Source organism: Hibiscus syriacus, unplaced genomic scaffold (genome assembly GCF_006381635.1).
Source record: "Hibiscus syriacus cultivar Baekdansim isolate YM2019G1 unplaced genomic scaffold, ASM638163v2 tig00008706_pilon, whole genome shotgun sequence".
NCBI lineage: Eukaryota > Viridiplantae > Streptophyta > Magnoliopsida > Malvales > Malvaceae > Hibiscus > Hibiscus syriacus.
Genome location: NW_024062173.1, coordinates 426,371 through 445,670, shown reverse-complemented (window position 1 = coordinate 445,670; position 19,300 = coordinate 426,371). Strand labels below are relative to the sequence as shown.

Below are 19,300 nucleotides of genomic sequence, written 5' to 3'. Positions count from 1 at the left end.
CTTGTATTTAAAACACGTAATTATACAGGAACACGAATCCACCACCAACGATGCACGTATATTAATCTTATGTCCAATAAAAATAAATATATATTAAGAGATTATATTTACTTCACCAAAAAATTATTTAAATATTTAAAACTCGTGTACCCAAATAATGTGAGATTCATTTAAAAATATAATTTTTCAAGTGTTTAAAAAATAATATTTTAAGCATGTGTTTATTTTTACTTAGTATAAAATTAATACGCACGTGGTTCACGTTTATTTCTTTTTAGATAAAATTTATATAATTTTAATATTGTTGGTGTCACTTTTCTCTTTTGTTTTCATTTTAGTCCAACATGGGACTATATTACTACCACATAAACAAAAGGTACATCTAACGGAATGTGTTTTTAAAGATACTTTTCACATAACACTTCGCGTTATGTCGTAAAAAATATTAATCTAAAAAAATTTAATGAATGGTATTTAGATAAAAACTTATAAAATAAAACCAAATCAAGTGTAATGTAATGAATAAAAATAAGAGAATAGTAAGTTAATGAACATATTATTCTACCAAATACTTTTTACGCTTTTAAAAGTACAAAAAAATATATAATACAAGGAGTGCATATAATTTTAGGGTAAACTACTCCAATGGTCACTAATGTTTCAAAAGTCATAAATCGGTCACTAACATTATTGTTTGTTACAAATTGATCACTCACCGTTAACAGGCATGACGGAAAACACACGTGGAATGTTAACAGCCGTTAACAGGCTTACCTGGATGGTATAATTACACAAATAGTCCATGTTATTTATATATTCTTTCAATTTGATCATAGTTTTAATAAATTAAAATAAATTTACCTACGAATCAGGAGGTGCCATGTGTCATGATTTTCACACCTATCATGACACATATTATCATTTGATTAGAAGACTAAATTTATTTTAATTTATTTTTAATTTAATATATTTATTTCTAGTATCGTGACACATGTCACTCTCTGGTTGGAAGAAAATAAAACAACAAAGAAGCAAGTGGAGGGATTCAAACATAGGACCCTTGAGTGAAGTAATGCAAGCCAAACCATTAAGCCAAGGCAACCATTTAACATATTTTGGACAACAAATGATATATATCTTGTATCTTAGTATGTAAATGATTTACTCAAAATTAATAATATATTATATCTTAAAATTTAAAATTATCACTTTATTTTTGTTTTAAATTATTAAATATTTTTATTTTTGTCTTAATTTATTAAATAAATTTTATTTTATTTTAATGTAAAAATATATATTTTATCTTTATCATCACTTAAAAATATTTCTTTTAAATATATTAACTTGAAATATATTTAAATATTTTACTATTAATTTAATATAAAATATATATTTTACTCTTATTTTATTTAAAAAATTTATAATATTTTAATATATTTTTAAAAGTTAATATAATAATAAATATATTTTTTAATTTAAATAAGAATAAAATATATATTTTTAGTAAGATAAGAATAAAATATTATATATTTTTTAATTTAAAATAAGAGTAACATATATATTTTTATATTAAATTAATAATAAAATATTTATATATATTTCAAGTTAAGATATTTTTAAAAAATGTCAAACGGTTGCCTTGGCTCAATGGTTTGGCTTGCATTACTTCACTAAAGGTCCTATGTTTGAATCCCCTCACTTGTTTCTTTATTTCTTTATTTCCTTCCAACCATAGAGTGACACGTGTAACCAATGACACATGGCACTTTTTGATTCGTATGTAAATTTATTTTAATTTATTAAAACTATGATCAAATTGCAAGAATATATAAATAATATGGACAATTTGTGTAATTATACCATCCAGGTAAACATGTTAATGGATGTTAACAGTCCACGTGTGTTTTCATGTTAACGGAGAGTGATCAATTTGTAACAAACGATAACGTTAGTGATCAATTTGTGACTTTTGAAACATTAGTGGTGAAAACAAAAATTTATCCAAACATTAGTGACTATTGGAGTAGTTTACCCATAATTTTACCATGATAAAGATGATGTAGACCCTAATCCACAAGACATTGCATGATGAAAGGGAAAATAATATTATAAGATTTGGGACAGCTAATGCGTCTTTAATTTTACATTTTTATTTCATTTTGTGAGAAAACAAATTTTAGTCCCTAATTCTGATTTGATCCCTAAATCTATTTTGATCCACATCAATATTTGAACTTATATTTTTTTCTTACCAATTTTTAGTGTTTTGATGATGTGATAATCTGATAGTGTGTCACTGACACAATCTCGAAGAACCAGATCTTTAAAAGGACTAAAAGCAAAAAATCCAGGGACTAAATTGAATACTAAAAGTTATTTTGTCTCTAGTTTTTGTTGAATATTTTGATTGACAGAGTTGATTGCATTGGCTGCTCATTGGCTCTGCTGTCCTCCCTTGCCAAGAAGATTCCCTCTCTCTCTCTCTCTCTCTCTCGTCTCATCAAAATTCAATGTTTCAAACATAACCCAGTTGACCAAACACGAGCCAACTCAGTCCAAGCCTCCTCCTTTGTTTGTCCCATAGTCATAGCATCCTCAAAGCTTGAAACTTTCATCCCTATTTATTTAATTTTCCTTTTTTCCCATATAAATCCTTCATTTTTACAATCACGAGCTCAAAATTTGATTCCTTTTTCGTCGAAGATCTCTCAGTAGATTCCTCAGTCCCTGTCAGTTTACCCATCCTGAAATCTGGGTCTCTTTCTTTCTAAGTTTATTCTATCAAATCACTGAATTCTGATCCTGTTTCTGAAACTGGATCTTTATTGTTCGTTTTCCTCTAGATCAGCCAGATGGGTTTCTTGCCTGACGAAAAACAAAGACTCAAAGCCAGCGCAGAATGGGTACGGATCAGGCGCCGCCACCGCCACTACAGCCGCCGTGCATCAACAAAGATACCAGGAGCCAACTAGGCATGCGCCGGCTCAGCCGCAATTCCACCACATCCCCGAAAAGCCAGGCACTCAAGCGGCATGGAAGCCAGTGGCTCAAGCCCCAAGCCCCAAGCCTGCGCCGAGAGCCGACACGATTATCGGCAAGCCATTTGAAGAGATAAAGAATCACTATACAATCGGTAAAGAATTGGGGAAAGGCCAGTTCGGTGTCACTTATCTTTGCACCGAGAATTCGACCGGGAAGCAATACGCCTGCAAGACGATATCGAAGAGGAAATTAGTCACGAAGAATGATAAGGAGGACATGAGAAGGGAGATTCAGATTATGCAGCATTGAGTGGACAGCCTAATATCGTGGAGTTCAAAGGTGCATACGAGGATAAATTATCTGTTCACCTCGTGATGGAATTGTGTGCTGGTGGTGAGTTGTTTGATAGGATCATTGCCAAGGGTCATTATAGTGAAGAGCAGCTGCTTCTGTTTGTAGATCGATTGTGAATGTTGTCCATGCCTGTCATTTCATGGGAGTGATGCACAGGGACCTTAAGCCTGAGAATTTCTTGTTGTCTAGCAAGGGTGAGAATGCCCTTTTGAAGGCCACCGATTTCGGGTTGTCGGTGTTCATCGAAGAAGGTAAATTTGATGCAGATTCCTGTTGTTTTTACCATATTGTGCTTGTGGATCTTTATGGTGTACATGTGAATTGTTTAATTGACCTTAACCACTTGCTCTTGAATGATTCTAAGCTTTTCCCATAACCCCTAAATTATATTATGAGTATTGATAGAAGATGAGTCCGTCCAAGTCGAATTGAATTGTGTATTGTTGGTTTGGACGTCTTTTGCTACCAATTAAGATGGCAGGTCATCTTCCCCAACTGTTTTGACCAGACCTTTTAATTCATTGTCTTAATCTGCATTCAAAATCAGTTTACTTGAATAAGTCCAAAAATGACATCTCTTTGTGTTTAGAAGTTGAAAAGTTCAGCAGTCTAATGGTCATGCTATGTTCAGCAGTGAATTAGTTTCAACTATGCATAAAGGAAGGAAAACTTAGAGCTTCTACTATCTCGACTTCATTTAAACCGACCCGAAAGTAGGAAAAAAACTTTATTTACATGATGGTGGGGTTTTATTCTCTAACTGTGTGGAAGGTTCATGTATCCATGCACATAATATGCACTATGCATGGCAATAATTGTATGTTCATGTGTAATATAACCATTGGTGTCCTTTTCTGATTGTTCTTGGTACCTTTGGCAGGAAAGGTGCATCGGGATATCGTGTGCATACTATGTTGCTCCTGAAGTACTAACGTAGATATGGAAAGGAGATCGATTTGGAGTGCAGGAATCATATTGTATATCTTACTCAGTGGTGTCCCTCCATTTTGGGCAGGTAAAAGTTCAAAGCTTGATCAAGGAAAATAATGTCATCAATTCTTAAAACTTATAGCTGGCACTTCACTGTATTGCCTTCAAAACTGCTACTTCAATGTTAATAAATAACTTAAATAAGTGATTTTCGCCACAGAAACGGAGAAGGGGATATTTGATGCTATTTTGGAAGGAGAAATTGATTTTGAATCTGAACCATGGCCATCTATTTCAGACAGTGCCAAGGACCTAGTCCGCAGGATGTTAACGCAGGATCCGAAAAAGCGGATTACTTCTACTCAAGTCCTAGGTAATTAGTTATAGTGCATATTCTCTTTAATGTCTGGGAATTTGTTTTAAGTAATTGATCTCTGGAAATAGGTTCAGAGATTCATATTTTAACCGTTCATTCTATCTTCATCTGCTATGCATCTTGGAGTTCCATCATGTATGTTTTATAAGGAGAACTGGTTTTAAAATGCTTAGTTACATCCTATATGTGCGTGCATGTTTTATTCCGGCACGTTGTGCTTGGCTTACGGTTTTGCCTAATTCATGTCAAGCCGAACCAAAGATTGAAATTGTGTGGTTTATGCAGAGCATCCGTGGATAAGAGAGGGTGGAAATGCATCAGACAAACCACTTGACAGTGCAGTCCTCTCGAGAATGAAGCAATTCAGAAGAATGAACAAACTAAAGCAACTTGCCTTAAAGGTAAGTTCGAAATTATTTATATGGTATAGTTGTATTCTGAAATTTGTAGCCACGAGATGCTTGTTATTTGATATACAGTAGCAAATCATGTAGTTATTTTACAATCTCGGTTTTCCATCGGAAATGTAACTTTTACATGCCCCTGGTGGATCATAGGTCATTGCCGAAAATCTTTCCAGCGAAGAAATCCAGGGTCTGAAGCAGATGTTTGCAAACATCGACACTGACAACAGTGGCACGATCACCTATGAGGAACTTAAGACTGGATTAGCTCGACTTGGATCAAAGCTCACGGAGACCGAGGTTCAGCAACTAATGGAAGCCGTAAGATACTAATTATATCTATGATACGCTTATCATTCTCGATTTGTATGATATCTACTAACCCGTTGGTTTTACTTGTTGCAGGCTGATGTGGATGGAAATGGTTCTATTGACTATATTGAATTTATCACTGCTACAATGCATAGACATAGGCTTGAAAGAGAGGAACATCTTTACAAAGCTTTTCAGCATTTTGATAAGGACAACAGCGGGTAAGTTCTTCTGTCGTAGCAGTGAAGATAATTGTACTGTTTCTTTTTCCATGCCGGTCGTGTTATGGTCTTGTCTTTGTATATCGAAATCTGCCTTAGTTTGGTAATAAACATGCTAGTAATTGCAGCATCATTTTAGGATACTAGCCACTTAAATTCTGAGTTTCATCTGGCAGTATATATAAGAATTAGCTGTTCTGAATCAGTCGCACCAGGACTCGATTTTTCATTTAAATCATATATGGAAGGGGTAAATAACTTGTTTGTCAATATTTTTGCAGGTATATCACAAGAGATGAGCTAGAAGCAGCCATGAAAGAATATGGAATGGGTGATGATGACACAATCAAGGAAATAATCCGAAGTTGATACCGACAACGTAAGCCCTCTCCCTTTCGAAACACATTCCCTTTTATCATGATGCAATGGTTCACACGTTGCCTTGTTTACAGGACGGTAAAATCAACTACGAGGAGTTCCGTGACATGATGAGAAGCGGAACCCAACACACACCACTCTTTTAGGTTTTATGCATGACTGGGCTTGCAGGAATCAGCGAAAAAGTTTCCCAAATGTAGTGCACAATGGCTGTAAGAGATCTTCTAGGACTTAATTACATGACTTTCTCTGGTTTTTGTTTTTCATTTCGAGTGTAATATATCACATATGGTTTCTATTTTACGTTTCTAGTTTCGGTGAATCTTGTGCATGATATATGACGGATTTTGAGAAGAGAGTGTTTAATTTAGAATCTTCGCTTCGATTCTGGTTTTTCCTAGAGCTTGAAAACTCAATCCATGAATGCACTGAAATGTTTGATCTGCACTTGTTGAAAGTAAATATTGAACCAGTTCAAGATTTTATTTACGACCACAGCCCTATAGTTTTTATTAAAAAGTTCAACGGGTTCGTAATTCTTTAAAAGCCATGAATCTTGATCTGGTCTTTCTTCACGATGCCGGAATTAACGAGGAACTGCGACACGTTCTTGCGTTGATCGCCTTGGAGTTGAATGATCTTTCCGAGCTCTTTGTCCTTGACGACATTGCCGTTGCAGCAAAAGTCCTTCAGACTCTTGAGGATCTTCTCGTAGCTCAGATCATGTCTCAGGCCTTGAACCGTCGTCAAGCTTTTCTTGCCATTACGTTGCTGGATCCGGATATGAACATACTCTTTGTTCCCAGTGCCACCGAATTCGGAGAATGGATCGAATGGTGGAGAAATCTGGATGTTCAAATCAACCATGTATTTGGCTATGTTGGAACTTGAAAACAATTCGCAGATGCTTGTTTTGCTTCTCGAGAACGAAGATTGCTGCAATAAATACACAAACACAGCAAACAATATAAACAACGCGAAAATATTTTCTTCTTTGATTATCAAGATGATATGATTTAACAATGTACATTGCGTATGATCAACGAGAAGAAACTTCAAAAAAGAATCCTATTTTCATGATTCGATGATAAAAAAACACAGCAAACATGATAATTTAGTTGAGAAACGAAAAGGGTATTGGATATAAGAATCCGAACCTTGTTTGGAGAGCAAGAAATTTTGTTTGATATGATACGACGAGAGAACAACGAGAAGAAACTTCAAAAAAGAATCCTATTTTCATGATTCGATGAAAAAAACACAGCAAACATGATAATTTAGTTGAGAAACGAAAAGGGTATTGGATAAGAATCCGAACTTGTTTGGAGAGCAAGAAATTTTGTTTGATATTGATACGACGAGAGAAAATGGGACACGAGAGGGGGTTTATATAGGCAAAGCTGAAGGCGGTTCTCGCGCGGAAAAGGCAGTTTAACTGCCGTTAATGTTTTGGGTTGGGTTGGGTTGGGTAGGATTAAGAATCTGGACACGTGGTTGATGGAGATTGAACTGTTTTATTGAAAATAATTATGAATGTCGTATATCAATCTAAATAGAATTTTATGATTAAAAAAACCTATAAAGACAATTAATATTTCCCTAGCAACTGTAAGAATATCATATGTTTTCCCTAGGGTTCTCTTTATGCTTAGGAAATTGCATTATTGAATTGCGTAACGAATGTTCTGATTTACATCTACTATCTTTGCTGGAGAAACTTGTATTTCTTCTAATGCACATTGCTGGATGATGACAGATAGCTTTGGGAGCAATAGCAAGGAGGAGAAAATTACTGAGTGATGACGTCATCATTTCATTGGCCGATAGTTCTTGGGAATTCTTGACCTTTCGTGTTCAGATGTTACTGATTTTGGCAAAAGCGGATGAAATGTGCCATTCTCTTCGGGCTGTGGATATAAGGTATGAAAATCTGGAATTACCTTTTGAAATAAATTGATAAATCAATTAACGAGAGACATCTGTCACTCCTTTGCAGCCAATGCAAAAATGCAAAAAATTACTGCCAATGGTGTTTCTGAATTTGTGCAGCACTGCCATTCATTGGAGACATTGAGATGCGGGTAACTCTCTTCTCCATGCACGTTATTATTAGGGTTTGTTCAAGTCTCTGTTCTACGAATAATTGGGTTCCACTATGCAAGTTCTACGAATTCATGGTTCGTACAAGATAATCTTGAAGTTTTAACATATAAATAATACCGATCTCATATAAGATGAGGTTTATCTATAGAATAAATAGATACGCAGCATTTTAATTGAACCTTGTTAGTTTTAAACTAATGAGAAAGCACTCTTTAAGGTTTGACAAGTGGCATAAACCTCGTAAACAGGATATGGAACCAAAGTAACATTGCAGAGGGTGCTCATCAGTGAGTCTACAGCTCGAAGATGCCTAGGCATATTGAAGCCAAAGCTGAATTATGTGGAGGGAGATTCTTGGGAGGAGCTCGATACCATGGAGATTGGTCATGGTGCACAGTCTGTACGTTGGCATGTGTGGGTAAGGACTTCCTCTGTCGTGTTCCTTTTATCTGGTTAATCTGTGGAAAAGTTTTGTTACAAAACCTTGTCACTTATTTTTTGGCAGCCGAACTTGATGAAGACTCAATTGATATGTTGTCTGCCGATTGCCCACGACTAATCATAAATCCAAAGTTCTCACTCTTCGGGTTTAAAGGAACTGAAGTTCCTAGGGATGCATTTCCAGATGTTGCTTTGGGTGATCTTTTTGTCAAGGACATTGATCCCAAAACATGGTCTATTGCTCGATCTACACCTAAAGCAATATCAGTCACTTCCAAATGCCAATGAGCTATCCATCGCTGAAAAATTTAGACTCGCCTCTGTGGAAGGGACACACGGTTAGCTCCGAAACGTGCCAAAAATGCTAGACAGCATCAGCGTCGTTCAGAGGGAGTGGGTGATGACAAGTACCGTGCAAAAAAGGCATTAGCTTTGGCTTCTCAAGCAACCAATCACTACATGGTCAAGCTGATGATCGAAATATATTGTGGTGCACTAATAGAAAGTAAGCTTTCATTTTTCTCCTCCTCTTGGATAAACGGAACCTGTAAAATATACGGAGTGCTGTTAAATTAGTGTCGTTTGTTGAGTTTTCAATGCAAATGTTAATACTTTCATTACAAAGCGTCGGATCATAAACACATCTATGGCATGTAATCGAGTCAAGTAGAACCAAAGTCTAATTTCAGGGTCGAAATTTGGCTTGGGCTGGATCAAGTTACACTTTTAAAGTTGTGTCCATTCAAGTTATACTTCATTAAAAAGGAATTCTCGTGCTTTGCCAAAGTTTGATGACCTTAAGCCAAGCAATGTTTGTCTTGATTAAGCAATAGTTGATCTGTACGTTTAATTGAATTCGTTGAATCGGATTGTTGATCTCTGCTCATATGGATGCAGAGGCAAGAAAAAAGCGAATGTGATGCCAAAGATTTGTGTCATTCGGTAATTGAAGCTTAAACAGAAAAAGGAGATTTTTAGCCAACAAATAGGGGTAATGGGCCTAATGGCGTCGAAGAATGATTCCAAACCCAAGAAATACAGGTGAAGGCACGCAACTTTTAAACGAATATTTGATGTTACAGTCAGAAATGGAGCAGGACGATAGATTAGGGGATAAATATAAATAATAACAGAAAGCGGTTTAATTATTAAATTAAATTCTGAAAATTGAGAGTTTGATTTGGATTTATGTAAACTTAAAATTGAGGATATCCAAGCTGGTTAAGCTGGAGATAAATATTAGGTGTGTATTCGGTTCGGTTTTGGCTTTTACTAAAATAAATTGAACTGTACTTTGCAGGTTTTTCAAATTGGAAACCGAGAGTGAATGGCATAAAAATCATGATTTTTTGATTCGGTTTGATTCAATGATTTTTGATTGTTCATTATTTTTCAAACTCAACCTAAAAAAAAAGTAAATTTAAAGATTAAATCGAGTACAATATATAAATTTAAATTATAAAAATATTATTAGTTTAAAAATTTTATTTATTTAAATTTATCTTATAATATATGCAAAATGAATGCATTTTGTGTATTTTTTTTATTTTATTTTTTAATTCAATTTAATTAGGTTCAAACAGTTTTCATATGAAAACAAAAACTAAACCGAACAGCATAATTATTTTAAACCAAACCGAAATAGAATTGCAAAATATAAACCTAAACCGAACCAAATAATCCGGATCAAATCAGTTTCTCGATTTCTCTATTTAGTTCCCCTAATAAATATAGACACCGACATAAAATGGAAATTTGGAGCTGCTGAGTTGGAAAAACAAGTTAGTCTTGTAGCTATACCTATCTAGGGCAAAAGTGTTGAATAATGCAATAGAAAAAAATTCTTCATATAATGCAATCTAACAATTATTTGTTTAATAGGGTGATTACTATATAACTTTCATAAGTCTCCAAGACACACGACGATCTCCATAGGTTTTTAAGAACACACCGACCTACCTAGCGTGCATGAGCTATGCATGTGAGAGATGAGAACCCTACATGGGGGCAGGAAGCCCCTGTCTAGCTGGTAGCTATATATAGTATTTTGTACTTGATCCTTACCGAAGGGCGAGAGTCACTATTCTGTGACATAATAACACAATAGTAATAATAAATTAAATCCTTTACCAGAATCTATATTTTACCATAATCAATTTTAAATAAATTTCTGAATAAATCCTTATAAATTTGAATTTGTATCCAAACAGTGAAACAGCTCAAGAGAGACTCTTTAGTAACATAGCCATCCTGTTATCTGGATTTGTCAATAGATGCAACAAAATAGGCCCGAACCCAAAAGTTCAGCCCCACCAATCCGATCCAATAATTTCAACATTAAAATTTTAAATATGCAACAATTCAAGTTTTTTTTTTTAAAAAAAACTATACTTAAAAAATACAAAAAAAAATTAAAAAAATACATAACTAAAAAAAATAAATAATTAAGAAAATCAGATATATAAAATAAAAATAAAACCCCACCCTGAGAGCACAAAAGAATTGCCTATATGATATGGATACCGGGTCTATATTTCATTACTTATTAAGCCAAACCAATACGTGTATACGTTTAGAAGTTAAAACTTTTGCAGAAGCCCAAAGTTGAATGAGAAGTTATGTTTCCGACCAAAAACAAAGCGAATATTACCGCGCATGTAAGGAGGACCCACATCCATGGCTGCATCTTTCTCTTACCACGGTTACGAAGTGGCGGGGAATGGATTTCGCCTTCGTCTGCTTTGTGAACTGGGATGGTTTTGGGACCTCTTTGTCACTGTTACTGGTTTCTCTTTAGTTTGAGAATGTTGTGGAGTTTCAGCTGAAGTTTCCGAAGTCGGAGCGGATTGGGTTTCATCTGTAACACTTGCATCCACTGCTGCTGCTGCTGCAGTTCCCTTTCTTCTTTCCTTCTTCTTTGCCCTCTTTCTCTTTCCTGCACCGAGGATAATTCCAATGAATCCGTATGTCGACAAAGCAGAATGTATCTATATTTCTGTGTTACAAGGAACAGACACGGAATGTATCGAGTTTACCTTCTCTTTCTGTGCAGCTTCTTGCTGAGCTCTTAGTGCAGCCCGAGCTTGGGCCTTCTCTGCGTTTCGCCTCTTCCTTTCTAGTGCCTCCTTAGCTTTAGCTATCTCCTCCAGCCGATGCTGCTCCCTCAATTAGATGCTTCCTCTTCCTTTCTCAATTCCTCTGCCTTCCTAAGCCTTTCCTCTTCCTCCTTTGTTATCTTCGGTTTTCTTCTTCTGCTGGTTCAATTGTATCCCCGCTAGAAGCAGTCATCGAACCACTTGCTGGAGGAACAGGTTTCGTGGACTTTTTAGTTTACTTACCTGATTCTTTTTGCTCCACGGGCTTCACTGCAGGTTTATCCTTTGCCGTTTCAGCTTTAGCAGGAGCTGTTTTCTCTTGTGTTTGTTCTTCCGAAGTTGAGTTGGACACTGTGTGGTCCTTGGTAACTCTTTCGTTTACTACTGAGGAATTACAGGTGGCTCTTCATCAGAACCGAGTGCACAGCCGTCAGATTTCCTCAGTCTCCTTAATGTACTTCTAACATTGCATCGGATGTATTCTTTACGGAATCATCGTTGTTGTTCCACAAGTCCATAACTTTCTCAACCTGAACCGTCAACTCTTTAGATAAAAGAGCACATGAAACTTTTAATATCTAAGAAATAAGATCAATGCATGGGCTCACCTGGTTTACACACAGATTCTGGAGTGCCTCTTTGTCCCGTTTCAAGGCCAAATCATTGCTGCTTTGCATCATCCCTGTACTGCCAAAAAAATTTGTTCTGCAAAATTCAAGCAAGAGTAGGTCAGCATCTTTTATCGGTATTTACTTACTTTGTTGTGGGGGGGGGGGAAACGACTTTGTTTACATAAGCAAATATTCAACTGAAACAGGAGCGTAAAATGCAGTTTTTATAACACTACCAAACCAGGATATATTGAAGAGAGACAAAGTACGAAACTAGAGGAAAGACTAGACGATGAGAAGCAGTATCTCAATTGACCTTAATGTATTTCACAATAGAAAACACAAACCACCAATTAGTTCCAGGGGTTACGCTTTCACGAAACACCAGATACAGCAGGAAAATATGGAAAAACATCCTTAAAGCAATCCTGATGGAAAGCTAATAATGCACGATGCATCGTAAAAAGCAAGTCTACAATAACTTCAACACCTCATTACTTTAATATGTGCTTCTGCTATTTCAATAAATTTCAATACTGATGTGCACACCTAATTGCCTCTATCCAATTAAAATTCTCTATCAGGGTGAAGGCAAGAGTGACTGGATGTTCGCAAGCATGTAAGAGTCCTATACATGAATACCATAAAGGCTTAAACAGGGTTGAAAATACCTTCTCATATGATTGTTTCTTCAAACTCAGCAACTGTGAATATGCCTCTTGGCGGATGTCATCAGCAGCTTTGAACTGGGCCTGCAATTTGTTTATCTTTTCAGCTTCATCATGATACTCTTTCTTAGCAGCCTTGGTGGCTGCTTCTGCCTTCAGGAGATTGACCTTCAACTGGTCTGCTTCCATCTTTAAAGACTGTAGATACAGAAGAATGGAATTAAATAAGCAATCCAAAAACACTGTTAACAGGACAAAACGAAGATTAATGGTCCAACAACTAACAAATTTAATGCACAATACTAAGTAGATCTATAAGCATAGAATGCGTAAATCCAGGAATGAGAGAGCATATTTAATGTACAAAAACCTTCATGCTCTTTAATTTGGTCTTTTTGTTCCGAACCCTGCTGAACTTCATCTGCCTGACCATATTAGAAGAGATCCGTTCACGAGTTTGCTTAAATTGCTTGATTTGATGAATATACTGTTTTTCATCCTTAAGAGGCATGGTTTCATGTTGTATCATGTGTTCCATGTTTCGTATCTGCTTACAGGTGATATAGTTAGAACAATCAACCATATATAGAAAAGCACACTTAGGAAAAAGAAAACCAAAATGGAGTAAAACAGGACATTACCTGGGCATCAATATCCTCAATGTTCATCATAGATTGAATAGAATCTATTTCTTGGCGTTTGGACCTATGCAGATCTCGTATTGCTCTTTCTTGGGATATGGAAGCCTCGACATTATCACCATATTTCTTGCAAATTACTATTAGTGAAGTATTTTATCAACCATTAGAAAAGAAACAAATATATAAATTCTTTTCAGAAAGAATATCATAATGATTCTTACCCTCATCTTTTGTATTTCAGTTCGAATTGCATCCCGACTCTGAGTTTTCTCCTCAACTATAATTTGAGCAAGCCTGATTTTTTCTTTTAAATTTTCATCATCATATCTTGGGACCCTAATCAAGAAGTAAAATGGACTTTTCCTTTCAACCTCATCAAGGCCTTCTGGTTCTTCCGACTGTTGACATGTAACAGTACCAAACTGAATTCCACCTTTTATGACAGCACGAGTTTGTTCATTATTGTTAGCATCACAATATGACTCTCTAGATTCATGTACAAGTACATCATTGTCAGAAATATCTGCAGCAGACAATTTTTTGGTTGCTGTAGGTGCTTTCTCATCATTACTTACAGTAGCAACCGAGTTACTATCATTTTGAACATCAACCACATCCACCAATTTTTCATCTGTTTCAGTGCTACAGCATTCAACAAGCACTTTAGAAACCTCAGCCTCTTCAGATAACATAGAACCATCACCGTTGTCCAAGCATATTGACTTAAAATTATCATCAATAGAACCACTCTCATCCTTTATATCTATCGCCGAATTCTCAAAACCAACTCCGCTATTCTCATCCGACTCAATGACTTCAGTTTCCAGTTTCTCATCATCAACAGAAGGCGGCAGTAAAGATTCAGTTGTAGTATCACTAACACCACTTTCAACAGGTGCATCATTGTGGAGTGTAACTGTTGAGGATGAGCCTTCCACACATCAGCTATTGTGTCGTTAAGAACCCCTTCAACAGTTACATGCACTCTTATTTGTAATAGGGGAGATAAAGCTTTCCACAAGTTCAGAAGACTGACCTGAATCAACAGGATTGTTAATCTGAACCGTCTCTGAAATACCATCCTGGGTTTGAACATCCTGCAAGGCCTCTCCAATTTCATCAGAGGAAGAACCACTCACAGTTCCTTTTTCTAAGTTAGTATCAGCTGCCGAGCCCAAATCTTGTTCAGTAACATGCTCTAAGCCCAAACCATTTTCCACGGAAAACTTATCCTCTGCTGTTAGACTTTCCCCAACCTTTACTGATCCTTTTCCAAATATATCTTGTGGCACCATCTCAGGAATTTCAGAGATTCCATTTTGTTCAGGACTGTCTCCATTACCATTAGAGACAGGACCTGGAGAATCAGCTACAGCTTCAACACTGTTAGAGGACTCATTCTGTTCAGCCACAGAACCAACAAGAACAGCTTCTGAAACTGAGTCCTTTTCCCTAATGTCAGGTAAACAATCCCCATCACGGTCAGAGACAGAGATGGTAATAACCCCATCATCAGTTACAGGCAACTCAAAAACCACGTTCCGTCCATTCCTGGAATCAACAGCAGCTTCAGAAACAGTGCCTTAGCACTATCATAAGCTAAACCATCTCCATTGCAATCATCAGCTACAACTAGTTCAGAACTCATTATCTTTCGAACTGAAGTCCATAACATTGGCTTCAGAAACAGTAGCACCACTATCATTTGCTAAACCATCTCCATAGCAACTGTCATCATCAGCTATGGCCATTTGAGAACCCTCATTCTCTTTTGACTTGGAATTGATAACATTGGCTTCAGAGACAGTGGCCTTAGCAATATCATTAGCTAAACCATCTCGATTGCAATCGCCATCATCAGCTACAGCCATTCCAGAGTCCTCATTCTCTCTCGACCCGGGATCCAGAACTTTGTCTTCAGAGACAGTTGCCTTAGCAATATCATTAGCTAAACCATCTCCATTGCAATCTTCATGATCAGCAAAAACCATTTCAGAGCCCTCGGACTCTTTTGACCTGGAATCAATAACATTGGCTTCAGGGACATTGGGCTCGGCACTATCATCAGCTAAAGCATTTCCATTGCAATCACTATCATCAGCTAAAGCCGTTTCAGAGTCTCCATTCTCTTTTGACCTGGAATAGATAATATTGGTTTCAGAGACAGTGGCCTTAGCACTATCATTAACTAAACCTTCTCCATTGCAATCGCCATCATCATTAGCTAGAGCCTTTTCAGGGCCCTCGTTCTCTTTTGACCTGAAATCGAGAACATTGGGATCAGACACATTGGCGTTAGCACCATCATTTGGTAAACCATCTCCATTGCAATCACCATCAGAAGCTACAGCCATTTCAGAGTCCTCATTCTCTTTTGACCTGAAATCAAGAACATTGGCCATGGCAGTACAATTAGCTAAACCGACTCCATTGCAATCACTGGCACCAGCTCCATCCATTTCAGAGCCTTCATTCTCTTTTGACCTGGAATCAATATCATTGACTTTAGACACAATGGCCTTAGCACTATCATTTCCTAAATCGTCTCCATTGCAATCACTAGCATCAGCTACAGCCATCACAGACTCCTCATTCCCTTTTGACCTGATATCGAGAACATTCAATTCGATACTTTCATTAGTGGAGCCATTGACATCAGGGCCAGAGACAGTATAAATCTCATCACTCTGTTTATCACCGGAGTCGACAGCAACTTCTGAAACAGTGTGTTCAACTATATTCATAGCATCAGAAACATCTTCAGCTGATTCAGAAACACCATACTGATCAGCCATGGCCGTTTCTGAAAACGTTTTCAGCATTAATAGCAGAAACAGAAACACTTTGAACAAGATCCCCTGATTTTTTTTCATCAACATGAGCCTCCACGTGGCACAATTCCAACGATTCCTTGTCCTGATCCACAATTTCAATACAAGATTCATCCTCTTCTCTCAAATCCTTAACCAAACCAGTTTTAGATTTCACTTCTCCTTCAGTCACCACACACTCAAACCCCTGATCTCCTCCGCCAATGTCGTTGCCGTTTTCTCAAGATCCGACTCCACTGGATCTCCATTTTCGCCGTCGTTTCCGTTAACGAAAACATAATCACCGTCACCGTCGGTGTCGTCCCTGACAGTCCTCCCATTGACGCCATTTGAAAGATATTCCTTTCCGTTCTTCTTCTTCACCTGATCTTCCTCCACCGCAATCTCAATCTTGGACGAAGAAGATGTCACCTCCTCCTCCGCCACATGCACGGCGATCACTTCATCCACAGTCATTTTCGCTTTCAATTAACTAAAATGAAAAAAAAATTCAGATCTAAAATTACACTTTAACGATTCATAATAATAGAGAACCTTTTATTTCAAAATTTTAGATCTTAACAAACTTAAAAGAAAGGAAATGAGTCAAAGCTTACTCGAAAACGAAACCTGGTCAAAAGCAGTAGCCGGAGCAAGCTCGCCGACGCCAATGCCGGAAAATGCAGCAAACAATTGAATCCAGAGAGAAGAAACGAAAATTGAATGGAAAATCAGCTACGAATAGTGATTATATACGACAAACGATATATATATATATATATATATATATATATATATAGAGAGAGAGAGAGAGAGAGAGAGAGAGAGAGAGTTGGGCCTTATGAATAATTCGAACTATACTGGATTAAAATTTGATAAAATCTAAACTAGAGTTCTAGACTCGGGATCTTAACGAATTAGGTTGAGCAAAGTATAATTTGTTCTATAATTTTGTAAGTAATTCATTAATTTTTTTATAAAATTTTACTAGTTATCTTAAAAAATTATTAATTTACTAATAGATGATAAATGATTAATCTATTAATTTTTTAAAAAAATATTAAATTATTAATTAATAATTATTATTTTATTACACTAAAAAGTTAAACTCTAATTATTATTTTACTGTATTGTAGATTTTTATTTTGGAGCCTAAATTTTAAATTTGTTTCATACGTTTTTTTGATAATTTTGGATTAAATTATCAATTTAAGTTTATATTAAATTTTATATAGTATTAATAGATTTAACCTATAATTAAAAAATAAGATAAAATTTTAGTGAGTTTAACGAGCAATAATACAAGCAACGGGGCTGGTAACGAGCACAAGTCGAGCAACAAGTTTCTTTTAATGAACAAGAGTTGAGAAAAATTTTAACGAGCTTAATGAATGAGTCGATTCGAGCAATATTTTTTTTTATAAACACGAATCGAGAATTTCTTAAATCGCGATCGACTCACTCGATAAGCACTTTAAATATACGAAGGAGTCTCTGCTGTGACCGTATAAAACTTCTCTCAGTAATTTTCGCCTTTTTTTATTTTTCCTTTTTGATAATTATTAACACGTCACTTTCCTTAATTATTCTGAAATTTCCCGTGTGATCCCAAAATTCTATTCTTACACTTAGAATGGTACAAATACTGTATAGGTCCCTTTACTGAATTACAGAGTTCACGTTAATCTCATATTTTTAAAACGAGCAAAGTCTACGTCAGGAAAACTAGTAAGTTGTAAAGTTATTTTTTAAAAATTAAAAATATTAATTTTATAATATGAATCTAATTAAATAATATGATACTAATATAAACAACGACATGATATTTGTAACTAATGTGGTATATTTTTTAGACTTATTATTAACTAATCCAAACAATTACATTTAACTTATTTAAGTTTAAAAAAGAAAGATTTAAATTAATTGAATCTCTTGATTGAAGTGTTAGTTTTTTTAAATTAAATTAAAAGTATGATTAAATTGATATAATGTATAAATAATTATGACTAAATATAATTTATTAATATTATCAAGTTAAAATAATTGAAATATGTTTTTTTATTTAATTATAAATTTAAAAATTATACTAAATTATATTAAAGTAGGGGCTTCAAATAATTTTTTAGGTTATGTTGGTAAATATATTTTTAAACTCATATCAAAGATAGGTTAGATTTTATTATTATAATAATAATTCATGTTTAGGGAGTCCATGACTTCTCTTAATCTAACATGTTGTCGTCTTTATCCATTCTTGATAAAAAAAATATCAATCGATCGGAAATTATCTAATTCTTTATGCCTTGGTTTTTATGATTTCACATTGTCACAACTTATTAAGATGACACTTTATTATCATGATACATTTTCTTGTTTTGAATATTCTAATTTGATTTAGATACATAAATTGTGTCTATGAATAGTTTTCTCACGTCACTCGACTCTATTTTAAGAATGTCTTTTTTTCAAGTGCATGTAGAGATGGGCATGGATCGAGTTGGGTCGGGTTTTTTGTCCACCCGACCCGACCCGAGAACAAGGAGTCCTCCACCCGAGACCGACCCGAACCCAACCCGATATATTACTTAAAAACTCGGCCCGGCCCAACCATAAATAATAAAAAATTATTTTTATTTAACGAAAACAATGACTTAATTGAAAAAAATATTATATGGAGGTGTATTATTGTAATTATTCTTAAATATATAAGGTGAAATTACATATTTTTTAAAATCGAGTCGGGTTGAATATTTTTATCCTAAAATCGAACCCAAACATCACATTAAAAAAATTCGACCCAAAATCATTTAAAAAAAAATCTAACCTGATTAAATCAAATCAAATCAGAGCCATCAGGTTCACGCCGAATGCCCATCCTAAGTGCAGGAGAAGCTCGTGAGAGCTAAAAGGTGTATAGTTTTAGGGTGGATCCATCCACAGTTATGATTTCTCCCCACTTACAATGCAACAATTC

General features: G+C 35.5%; 2 protein-coding genes and 2 pseudogenes across 3 annotated transcripts; 2 read left to right on the top strand and 2 right to left on the bottom strand.

Annotated features, from left to right (window-relative positions):
- Positions 1-2,793: 2,793 nt before the first annotated feature.
- LOC120202437 lies at positions 2,794-6,311 on the top strand (annotated as a pseudogene).
- On the bottom strand, positions 6,269-6,893 carry LOC120202440 (protein translation factor SUI1 homolog 2-like). The gene has a single exon (XM_039202863.1). It carries the CDS (start codon positions 6,822-6,824, stop codon positions 6,498-6,500), a length of 327 nt encoding a protein of 108 aa, XP_039058794.1. The 5' UTR covers positions 6,825-6,893; the 3' UTR covers positions 6,269-6,497.
- A 732-nt stretch (positions 6,894-7,625) lies between these two features.
- Positions 7,626-8,874, top strand: LOC120202439. 2 transcript variants are annotated; one of them, XR_005523733.1, is made up of 4 exons: positions 7,626-7,877; positions 7,954-8,038; positions 8,335-8,478; positions 8,566-8,874. XR_005523733.1 is itself a non-coding variant. In XM_039202862.1 (3 exons), exons 2-3 carry the CDS (start codon positions 8,367-8,369, stop codon positions 8,787-8,789), a joined length of 336 nt encoding a protein of 111 aa, XP_039058793.1. In that variant the 5' UTR covers positions 7,961-8,038; positions 8,335-8,366; the 3' UTR covers positions 8,790-8,872. The 2 variants fall into 2 exon arrangements, 1 of the variants encoding a protein (XP_039058793.1); XM_039202862.1 differs by lacking the exon at positions 7,626-7,877 and having other exon boundaries at positions 7,961-8,038; positions 8,566-8,872.
- Positions 8,875-11,077: 2,203 nt separating this feature from the next.
- Positions 11,078-17,072, bottom strand: LOC120202393 (annotated as a pseudogene).
- Between the last annotated feature and the right edge of the window lie 2,228 nt (positions 17,073-19,300).

Bases quoted from the DNA above. Each gene is read 5' to 3' on its own strand.
- LOC120202440 (XM_039202863.1), bottom strand. From the start codon at position 6,824: ATGGTTGATTTGAACATCCAGATTTCTCCACCATTCGATCCATTCTCC.
- LOC120202439 (XM_039202862.1), top strand. From the start codon at position 8,367: ATGCCTAGGCATATTGAAGCCAAAGCTGAATTATGTGGAGGGAGATTC. The intron at 8,479-8,565 runs GTAAGGACTTCC...ATTTTTTGGCAG, and splicing joins CTGTACGTTGGCATGTGTGG to CCGAACTTGATGAAGACTCA.